Here is an 11,715-nt window from a genome sequence, read left to right on the forward strand (position 1 = left end):
AGCTAACCTTGAGAGAGGAGCTCACCCATCCTGTCAGCAAGCATTGCTGAATACTTCTGAGGCAAGCACTGAGTACCAAGGGCTACCGAAAGGACTTGAAGTAATAGCTCCTGACCTCAAGGCCTCGTAGAGGCCCATGGGACAGAGAGGGCAGGAGCTAGGGGATGCCAGAAAATACTGTTCTCAGGAGCTGGCACATGAACGGACTTTTTTTTTAAAAAAAGATTTTATTTATTTATTCATGAGAGACACAGAGAAAGGGGCAGAGCCATAGGCAGAGGGAGACGCAGGCTCCCTGCAGGGAGCTCCATGTGGGACTCAATCCCAGGACCCCGGCATCACACCCTGAGCCAAAAGCAGACTCTCAACCACTGAGCTACCCAGGTGTCCCTGAACAGGACTTTTTCAAGGATGGGCCGATTGACAGGGCTGCAAAGAACATTTTGGGTCAGGGGTCCAGGCACAAAAGTGGAAGGGTGTAGCCACAGCAGGAGGCTAAGAGCCAGGAAAGGCCTCACAACAGTTTAGCTGTAGTGTTAGCAAGGGGTACCCCCTCAGGAATCTGGGGTGTTGTCTTACAAGATACAGTGGTTTATACCCTGAGTCAGTGGCCAAAATATGGGGCTCTTTGTTCTGCAGCCAGGAAACAAGTCCAGAAACCAAGAAGTCCAGTGTGGCAGGTGGCATCCTTAATGAATATGCCAAATAACCTCCGCTCAAAAATGACTGCTTCGTGCATAGTGGGCCCTGATGCCTACTGTTCTAGAACCATGACTCCAGGTGCCAATAATGGGTTCGCTGTGTTACAAACAGAAATTGCCTGACCCTTTGCCCTTCAGGGTATTTCATATGACTAAAAAACAGGTATAAAAGTGGATTATGGTGTTGGCAAGTGTGCCACTTGGGATTCTTAGTTAGAAACAACAGAAACCAACTCTAGTTAATTTAAGCAAAACGGTTTTATTGGAAAGCTATGGGAGAGTTTGGGGAATTGTCGGGGAGGCTAGAGAATCAGAAACTGGCGAGGAAAGGGGAACCGGGCATCCAAGGGCACAGCTACATCCTGAACAGGAGCCTGGGGCCTCTAGCCCTGGCAGCATGGTCCCACACTGCCCCACCACTGCCGCTGCCACCACTGTTGCCACTGCCACAGTAGCATGGGAGGAAATGCTTCATGACCCAGACTCTTCGGACTTCCTCCCTCACTCTACACTTAAAAGTATTGGGGACAAGTGTCTAATATGCTCACCTGAGGTCCCAGGCCCAAGCCCAGGCTACTCGGGAGCCTGGGGTCCAGATCTTGGGCCCTGTGGTTGTCCTCAACTCAGAAGAGCCTTACCTCCAGCACGACCCCCTGTGGCAACAAGCTTCTCCAAAACCAGCAGGAGGCTGCAGGAGCCAGAGAAGAGTCCCCAGCTTCCGATTTACTAATTGTGACTCTAAGGGAAATTAGGGCAGCTGCTCTGCAAGGGAGCAGTGAGGAGATAACCAGGCCCCGAGGGTGCCTCTATTACACCTCTTGGCATGGTGCCAGTCAGGGTACAGCAAAGGTTAACATTAGGCAAACCATCACCAGCCCACCCTTCAGAAGACCTCTAAGGTCACAGACTTCTGAGTCTCCATGACAGTTGAGGTGCTGGCTGGAGGCCAGGGGCGGGGAAGACAGAATGGCTGTAAGGGACAAAGTGACAATATCAGCTTGGACCACTTGCAGAAATAAAAGACTGCAGCTTCTTACCCATGTTTCTGTACTTGCAGTGAGAGAATCATCATCATCTCACTTTTTTAAAATTAGGAATTGTTTTGATTTTACCTATGTTGTTAATATTCATGAAAATCAGTGATACTGCAGGAAAATCAAGCAAATTAATTATTTCAGGAGAAAAAAAATCTAAAGTCCCCTTCCTCACTCTTTTTTCCCCAACCCCCTGGCCCTCCCCACAGAGGTAACCACTGCTGTCAGTCAGGTAAGCAGCCTTCCAGACACTTTTGTGCATTATGATATATAGTTTGGATTTGGAAGGTTTTCTTTTACATGAAGACTGTACATACTGCTCCACAATATACTTTTAAAAAACACTTCACAGTATGTCTCGGAGATCTTTTTGTGTCAGTGCGTACAATTTTTAACTGCCATACAGTATTAGCTCCATACTACCAAGTATCTAAGTTGGGCCAAGGACATGCCCCATTTTGCATCTTGAAAGCTAGCTACTCCCCAAACTGTTCTCCAACAAGGCTGCTATCACTTGTGCGTCTTGTTTCTTCCTAGCCCAAACTGGATATTATCATGAAGAAAAACTATGACTTTCTGATGGACACAGTGTGTTTTGCTGTTTTGTTCGTTTATATGTCACTGATCGCCCATGAGGTTGAACATTAACCATATCCAGGTTGTTGAGAGCTAAAAACAGCTCTCATAAACGGTCAGTAGGAGCTTAAATTAGTACAGTCACTTGGGAAAGTGGTCTGGCAATATCCAGTTAGGGTGAAAATGCTTAAACCCAAAGGACCCCAAAACTTCCCCTCTGAGCCTGAAGACCCAGGAATTTCATGTCCATGTACTTACCCCTAGAGAAACTCACACATGTGCACAGAGAGATATCTTTTAAGTATATTCATTGCTGCAAAATACTGGGAAGAAACTAAATGCCCGCCAATAAGGGAATGGATCAACTGTGATGATTCATACAACTGAATATCTATTATACAGCAGTTAAAACGCATGAACTAAAGCTACATATATCAAAAGGGTTAAATATCACAATGCTGAGTGAAAAACTCAAGTTGTAAAAATGATACATACATTCTATCAATTATGTCCACTTAGAAAACAAACATTCTATATTGGCTATGGATATATACAAATATACATATATATGTACACATACACACACGTAAGTCTAAGAACCTAAGAACTCAGACAAGAAGTAAACACACCATTTCCTGGGTAGTGCTAACCTCTGTGGAGGAAGAAAAGTAAATAGGACAGGTGAGGAACTTCACTTGTACCTGAAAAGCTCTATTTATTGGAGAGAGAAAGAGAATTGGAAGCCAATATGGCCAAATGTTAAAACCTGTTCACACTGTGTAAGTGGGTATCGCTATCTGCCACAGCACCTGTCTGGCATATATTTTTCTAATCCTTTTGTGTCATTGTGTCAAGGTATACAGTCAGCCTAGAGGCTTGTTTGTTATTTGGGGTTTGTGTTGGGGTGGGTTTTTTCCCCCATTTCCTCTTAGAGTTTCTTTTCTTTTTTAAGATTTTATTTTTTTAAGTGATCTCTACACCTGACATGGGGCTTGAACTCACAACCCCGAGATCAAGAGTTGAAAGTTCTACTGGCTGAGCCAGCCAGGCGCCCCTCTCTGTGAGGTTCTACTTCCTGAAAGGAGATTTTAACTCCTTCCCCCATACTCATTTTGGATTTGCTTCTACCATTGTTCTTTATTTTTACCTGCTTTCTCACTGTCTCTTTCCTTCCCTCAGACTGACAGAGTACTCTCTATTTGACCTTTGCCCCTAGAGTAGTTTAACAGTCGTACACTTTACTCCTACTTTTAGAAATCATCATCCCTATTTTTTTGCTGTTGTTGGGAGTCAGCGTTTCCAGTGACACTCAGAAATTTTTCTACTCTTGGGAGCACCAAAAAAAACAAACAAAAAAACCCCTGTTTTTGATGCAAGGGCAAGCAATCAATGATAGAGTCACTGAGTACCACCATTTTAGACAAAACCAAACAATTCCACTATGCCATGTAAAACCAAAAGGAGAACTTTAATAAGCTTTTACGGCACTGCAATTACAGGAATATTAACCCATAACATGCAATAGAAATGATGATGCCTTCTGGACATATTTGACAGATAAACCTGTCGTTAACAGTTAACAGCAACATATTCTACTGAAGAAAACAAATGCAACTTAGTTCAGCTTTCAGGTTAGAAAATGTATGTTTTTACTGTAATCTCGAGTAGCATTTAGAAAGTTTAGTTTTCCTTTTCTAACCTCTAAGAGACAGTTATGATTTTTTAATGCAATCATAGTATGCAACCGCTTTCACATTGGAAATAACCACAAGGAATGACAGGTGTGGATTAATCGACTGATTCGTTTTCATTTCAATTGTTAATTTTGAGAGGGCTCCTGCAGTATTGTGTATTTCAGATGGGGAAAATCATCTGACCAGGAATAAAGAGCCTTGGCCTTAGAGCGGGGGAGGGAACATGCAGCGGCACACAGGGCAGGTGCCTGATTTCTGAAGCCAGATGGACACACACGGCTTGTGGAAATAGTGGTGGCAAGGCAGCTCAGTTGCCACCTCCCCCTTCACATATTCACTACAACAGATGGGGCAACACATTTCCTGCCCCACTGCACTGTGATCTTCAGTGACCAGGATCTCAGGGAGAGTGTCGATGCTCTCCTTGCTCGCCGGTGGGTTGGCCACCTCCACGTCCACTGCGAGAGACTCTAGGTGCGCCAGGGCAGTTTCCATTGCCTGGGCCAGGCGTTCTTCAAGTGCCATGTAGGTGAGAAACTGAGGATCCACGTAGGAAATGGCTTCGGCCACCCCCAAGCCATCTGCGAACCCATCAAAGAGGCTCCAATCCACTTCTAGGTCTTCACTCACGCTGGAGTCATCTTCAAGATTGTTGTTTCCATCGAGCATGAACACCCCAGGCTGTAGATACTCCTGAGCAGATTCATTATCCCCCTCACTGCTACTCTCATTTTCGTTGTACTGGAGCCAAGGAGCTTCTCGTTCTCTGGGGGATGCGTGTTCCTCTTCCTGAAGAGGTGGTCCTCGGAGGTCTTCCAGTTCACTGCTGCTGTTGCTGCCGGCGCTGGCGCCGGTACCCGGGCTGGCACTGGCGCCGGCGCCAGCATTCACTCTGACCTGCTCAGAGTCGTGCTCCTCTTTCCCTGGCAGAGTCTCCCAGCTTTCACCACTGGACGACAGATTCTGCTCTCGACCTCGATACTTCCGCCGCAGAGCAGCAGTCCACTCTTTGTCACTGTCAGAGTCTTCATCACAGTATTTGTAGTAATCGTCGCTGTACGTCCAGAAGTCAGGGTCAGCCATGGTTCGCCGCCGTCTTGGTACCTTTTCTGGCTTCACTTGGTCATTCCTGGCTTCCCTCTTGTCTTCGGGGTACTTCAGCTCAGAGTAGCCACCTGAACTCTCACCTCTGGCTCTTCTTGCTAGGCCATCCGAGTGGCCTTCAGCGTTGGCTGTATCCCTCCACCTGGAAGTACTATGTGGCATATCATCATCATCATCAGTATCAAAAAATATTTTTGGTTTCACGCAGTTGGGGCTCGCCAGATTTCTGATTTTAGGCCTCACCACCGGCTCCTCTGCACTCTTGGGGGTGTTTTCCCCACCACCACAAATACTCACAGGAGCCCTGCTGGGATGTGCAGGGAAATTCTGCTCCCGTCTCTGACTCTCCCGGCTGTCACCACGGGTAGCCACCTTGCCTTCAGCAGATGTCTGAGAGGCCATGCTATTTTGCTGCAGGAACTCAGCTCTGCTAACAGAGCATCTTGCTGCAGGGGCCGGGTCTAACTTGTCAAGCTCCTCTCTCACATCACGCTTAAAGCTAGAGAACTGTGGAGCCACCCCAGCCAAAGACCTGGCCCCTTTCTCTGGGTCGTAGGGCTTATCATCTTTAAACTTGCCAGTTTTCCCTCTAACTGGTGCTCGCTCAACAGGCCCAGCCCCCTCCTCCTCACTATCATCTGCCCCAAAAGAGTCAACATGTCCATAAGCCAATCCTCTTCTGCTACCTGAAGCCCTGTACTCTCTCGGTGGGTACCTGGAGTAGTCCTCATTATCAACATTCAGGCTGGCTCCAGAGCTCTCACTGTCCTCCCAACTACGACGGGTGATGGAAAATGGTGACCGGCTCCTCTTGGTGGTTTGACTGGGGGCTGATCTGTGCATTGGGACTTCGGATGTTGTCTTTCTCTGGCTGGAAATCCTGTCCTGCTGGCTCGAGGATGGCCTGAAACTGACATAAGCATGCCCTCTTCCATACCTCCTGCCTGTATTGGACTGATACCCTCCTGCTGGCTTGGGCCATACGGGCTTGCTAGATTCCTGACCCATGGCTCTGACTTAGGAGGGTTTCCAATACAGCTGGGGCTTGAGCGGAAAGGCTCCTGCTCCCTGCACAAGCTTGGGAGATGGGAAAGTCAAATCAGTTCAGAATAAAAGAGCAGGGAGATCTATTTTCACTTCAGCAGGCAGTAACAGAAAGGATAAGGGGCCTTTACAATTAGTTTCACTTTCTTCTAAGGCCTGAAGTAGCATTCCAGTGACTGTCAGGTGTAGACCTGGAACACATTTTTAATGTTGGCAAAATGATTACAAAGCTGGGTTGGTTGGAGAGCCAGACTTGGGGGAGAATCTGACAGAAGATGGGGGTGCCTGGATGCTAGGAAGGTGGGTGAAGTAGTGTGAAATTAGGCCAATGTGGAAGAGGAAAGATTGTTGTGGTTATCTTATGGGGTATCTGCATCTTTTCTGAGCCCTGCAGACAGACAGGAGAAATGCAAATTGGGATGGGGTGAAAAAGAGATCACCATGTGTTCATGAATGCCTAACGTGTCTGTCAGGAGGAGAGGGACAGGTGGAAGGGGGGGGGCAGTCATCATGCAATGAAGAGATGCATGTTTGTAGGGGGAGGGGACAGGTGTACTGGGAAGAGGCGTTAGTGTCAGACAGAAGGACACCCATTCTGGATGTGGGTAGGGAAATGACAGGTGCCAGGGTGGGGGGTGGCTTCAGAGGAGAGGGGTATGTGTAAGCATGACAGAAAGAGAATGTGCATGTGTGGCTGTATATGTGCAGTGGCTGCAACTCTGTGGAGGGAGCCCGTTTACGTGTCTGTGGCAGGCAAGAAAGGGTTTGGTAGCATTGGACAAGGGTGGCCACGGTCTGTGAGTATTCAGCAAAATGGGAGGCAACAGTGGAGAATGTCAGTGTGAGTGAACGCATCCACGAGAGGGACAGCACAGGAGAGGGATGTGAGGGTGGCTGGTGGGTGGAATAGGGAGCCAGCAATCAGGGAAATATGTGTATTCACGAATGTGGCTAGCTGGGGGGTGATGGTGTCCCCAAAGAAGGATTTATGTGAGTGTTTGCACTGCAGGAACCAGCAAAGGAGGGCTGTCTATGCACGTATGTAGCAGATGGGGAGCAGGGCTGGGAGCATCTGTGAGGGCTGTGTGAATGAGAGTGTGTGCGTGCATATATATGTATGTATGTATGTGGCACATGAAAGAGGAGCCAGCAATCAAACGCTATCGTCATGTGTGTGGCAGGCAAGGGCTAGGGCAGCCCCAGAAGGGGTGTGTGTGGTGTGTGTGTGCTCACACAGAGGCAGAAGAAGGAGGGGGCTGCTTCTGGAGGTGAGTATGTGGCAGGCAGTGAGAAGCAGGGAAAGGCACAGGAGGGTGTGACATTGTGCAAGAGTGTGTGTATGTGTGTCTGTCCACGTCCTCAAGGGGAAGAGGATGTGCCAAAACCTTGAGTATGAGGGGGGTGCAGGGAGGGGGCTGCAACGAGAGGTTTCTGTGTGTGTGTCTGTATGTATGCCTGCGTACGTGTGCGTGCATGTGCACGCGCACCATGTATGCATGTGTCTGTGTATGTCCCTGCCCACACATGCGAGACATGGGGAGGGGGAGGGGGTCACAGTGTCATAAAGAGAGATGGCAAAACGTTACTGCTCACACTGGCAACTCCAAACCGATGGCCAGGGAAGGGGAATAAAAGAAAGGAAAGGCAGGCAAGGGTCTAGTTTTTCCCTGGTAATAACTGGTTTCTCAGACAATTCTTTTTCCTGGGAACGATAATATATTTACCTACAAATCTGAACAATTTGCCATTCAGGAAAAACAACTGCAAAATGGGGGAAGAAAGGACATGGAGTGCTCTGTAAAGGGACCAAGGAGGGAAGAAGTAGGGGAGGGCCCGGACCCCCACTCCCCTCTCAAACAGCAATTGAAGCCATCCGAGTAGGGGCCACGCCACGCGAAGGGGGCTGGGAGATGGAGGATGACGCCCCCGAACAGGTCAGGTCGGGGGATACAGGCCTCACTCTGCAGGCAGGTCCTGCGTCCACCCCACCCCTTCCCAAGGGGCGCGCCTGAAGATCTGTTCGCTAGAGGACCCGAACCCTCGTCCCCAAGCCCCGCCACCTGCCCCGCCGCCCCTTCCGGATGAACTGAGGAAACAGCCTCCACTCACCCAGGGCTGACAGCCGCGCGCTCCTCCGGACGAGCGGAGCTCTCGGGCCGCCGAGCGTCAGGGCCGCCGGGGCTGCTCCGGGTCTCCAGCTCCTCCCCCGCCAGACAGCAGCCGGGCAGGCGGCGACTGCGGCGGAGGAAGTGCCGGTGGCGTCGCCGGGCCCGCCCCCTCGATGTGGCGGGGCGGCAGCTGCTCTCCACCAATCAGGCTGGGCCCGAGAGCATGATTTCATTTTAAATGATGAAATCGTCAAGGATACAGAAAAGGACAGCAAAAAATGTAACCAACAGCCAGCTTTAGCAAATGTTAAACATTTAGCCATACCCTCTTCTGTTCTGGGGGTTTTCTCCCCCTTTTTAAAGATGAAGTCGACAAATTCTTTCTGATTAATTCTGATGTTCAAGTAATTACAATAATATATCATATCCTATGTTATATGGCATGGTTTGTACTAGAAGCATAAAAAAATGTGAAATTTTATCTAGAGTTGCAGGTTCATTTTTTTTTTTTGACCTGGTAATTGAAGCAATTGAACTGTTTACAGTAGAATTTGTTGCTGTTAATTTTTTTTCTCTGTTAACGAAACCAACCTTTTCTATCCAAAAGAAATGATCAGTCATGAAGCGTAATACCGACTCACAACCTGGTAATCTCATTGCAGTTTAAAAATACTATAGCTATACCTTTTGGATTTGTATAATTTTACAGAATTCTGAACTCTTTTATTAATTGCACTTTACAATGCATCTTTAATATTTATGGAATGTAAAGACTCTCCATGTTCACGACAATAGCAAAGTTTTGTTCTTGGAAACAAAATGCACAATACAAGGACAGGAAACATTAGGGTAACAAATATAATAAGAATAGGATGTATGTGTAACAAACCACTAAAAAAATAATATGTCGAACAAAGAGAAAAATTCAATCTATCAAACTGCAGAAGTGAGGTGGGAGGCAACAAGAAAGGCTATTTTTTAAGACCCAAAGGGCAGGAATAAATCCAAATATATCAGTATATAGTATGGATTAACACTAATTAAAAAAAAAAAAAGCAGACTCTCAGAAATCCTGAGTGGCTCAGTAGTTGAGTGTCTGCCTTTGGCTCAGGGCGTGATCCCGGTTCAGGGATCGGGTCCCTCATCGGGCTCCCTGTGAGGAGTCTGCCTCTCCCTCTGCCTATGTCTCTGCCTCTCTCTCTCTCTGTCTCTCATGAATGAATAAATAAAATCTTTAAAAAATAAAAGGCAGACTCTCATTTTAAGTATTTTGTTTTTCTTCAAATTTGATTATATGCTGTTTATATGAGTTTCACTTAAAGCAGATATAGAAATGGAAAATATATGCCAGTTAAATACCACAAGAAATGAAGAAGGAAGGAAAGGAAGGAGTGAGGAGGGAGGAATTAAAAGAAAAAAAGAAAAGCAAGAAAGAAGACAAGAGACATGTACCAAGGTTAATATCAGAAAAATCAAGAACTCAAAATAAAAAGGATTAAAGAGAACAAAACAGGTTCTTTCATTCATAGAGAGGATGCAGTTAGTAAACTTTCTATGCCAAGCAATGTGATTTCAAAATATATAAGGCAAATATGTTAGAAATATCAAGAAAGATCAGAAAGTTCTCAATTATAGTGGGAGACTTAACCACACTTATTATGGTATAAATGGACCAAATAGACTACAAACTAAGGATATAGAGAGATTGAACAACACAATTAGTAAACCTAATCTAATGTATATATTTTTTGTACTCAAGAAAGGATGCGATTTTTATCAAATAATTTAAAATATTTCCAATATACAGAAGAGTATAAAATGCATGTTTGCATGTACCTGTCATACAGATTAAGCAGATTTTATTTTCTTCAGATGCTCAGATACGAGTCTATACCTTTTATCATTATGTAATGCCTGTATTTTTTTTTAATTTTTATTTATTTATGATAGTCACACAGAGAGAGAGAGAGGCAGAGACACAGGCAGAGGGAGAAGCAGGCTCCATGCACCAGGAGCCCGATGTGGGACTCGATTCCGGGTCTCCAGGATCGCGCCCTGGGCCAAAGGCAGGCGCTAAACCGCTGCGCCACCCAGGGATCCCTGTAATGCCTGTCTTTATGCCTGATAATGTTTCTTGCTCTGACATTGGCTTTGTTTGGAATTAACAGAGTTGCTCCAGCTTTCTTTTTATTAATGTTGGCATGTATATCTCCCTTTATCCATTTACCTTTAATCTCTCTGTGTCTTTATATTTAAGATGAGTCTCTTGTAAACAACATCTTTTGGGGGGGTCTTTTTAAAAAATCCATTCTGATAGTCCCTGCTCTTTTAACTGATGTAGTCAAACAGTGATTCTTGATAAGTTGGATTAATATTTACCCTATTTGTAACTGTTTCCTATTCATTGCCTTTGTTCCTTGTTTCTCCCTTTTTTTCTGCCTTTTCTAATTTTAATTGGGCATTTTATAAGATTCCACTTTTTCCTCCCATAATTTCAATTATATTTCTTATTCTTACATTGTTTCAGTGGTTGCCCTTGAGTTTGCAATGTACATTTACAACTAATCCAAGCCCATTTTCAAACGATACAACCTTACTTCATGGGTTGTGCAGGTACCTTATAACAGAGTACACCCAATTCTTCCCTCATGTCCTTTATAACATTGCTGTCCTCCATTTCACTTGTCCATAAGCCATTATCATCCATTACATTGCTGCTATTGTTTTTTTTTAACAAATTGTTATTTGTTAGATCAGTTAAGAAAAATGCAAGATTTTGTCCTTTTATACTTTTATTTATTCCTTCTCAAATCCTCTGCCTTTTTAAAACATAGATCTAAGTTTCTGTCCTATGTCATTTTTTTGTCCTGGAAAATTTCTTTTGACATTTCTTCAAGGCAGATCTCGGGAGTGGCATCCTAATGCTTATACCATTTTTTTAAATGAATTGTCCAGTGGTCTAGTCCACACTTATGGGGAGGGGGTACCCCAAGGTCAGAAATGCCAGGAGGTGGGGCTCACGGCAGGCAGGACACGGATCAGAGCATCTCAACCTCAACTTGAAATGCCAAGCCATTTTCCAAAGTGGTTGGACCAATTTATTGATTACTAGGAATTCTTTATATATTCCAGAGACCAGATGTCAGTTATATTTGTACAGTTGCAAACACTTTCTCCAAATTGGTGTTTCCTTTAAATGTCAATATGAATTTATAAAAGTACTTAAAACAAACTACGGGGAAGTTTTTTTAAAAATCCTGAAGTAGATGATACCTCTATGAGTTTGACAAAACATACAAGAGCCAAAGAAAGAAGGGGTTCAATTACATAAAAACAAAATCCTCCAGCAGGCAAAACATACAGAGATAGATAAACAATTCAAAGTAAAACACAAATGAAAACCTGGGGAAAATATGTGCTGCTAATTTCACATATAAGCATATACATATATACA

The 11,715-nt window shown here is 45.3% G+C and overlaps 1 protein-coding gene across 5 annotated transcripts; it reads right to left on the minus strand.

Moving 5' to 3' along the window:
• Positions 1-3,760: 3,760 nt before the first annotated feature.
• Positions 3,761-8,422, minus strand: PJA1 (praja ring finger ubiquitin ligase 1). Of its 5 annotated transcripts, none has more exons than XM_035711647.2 (3): positions 8,263-8,422; positions 5,825-6,019; positions 3,761-5,260 (listed from the first exon to the last, which is right to left on the minus strand). In XM_035711647.2, exons 2-3 carry the CDS (start codon positions 5,950-5,952, stop codon positions 4,210-4,212), a joined length of 1,179 nt encoding a protein of 392 aa, XP_035567540.1. In that variant the 5' UTR covers positions 5,953-6,019; positions 8,263-8,422; the 3' UTR covers positions 3,761-4,209. The 5 variants fall into 5 exon arrangements, with proteins under 5 accessions (XP_035567540.1, XP_048963403.1, XP_025321868.1 ...); XM_049107446.1 differs by having other exon boundaries at positions 5,825-6,186; positions 8,263-8,403; XM_025466083.3 differs by having other exon boundaries at positions 3,761-6,019.
• Between the last annotated feature and the right edge of the window lie 3,293 nt (positions 8,423-11,715).

Source organism: Canis lupus, chromosome X (assembly GCF_003254725.2).
Source record: "Canis lupus dingo isolate Sandy chromosome X, ASM325472v2, whole genome shotgun sequence".
Lineage (NCBI taxonomy): Eukaryota > Metazoa > Chordata > Mammalia > Carnivora > Canidae > Canis > Canis lupus.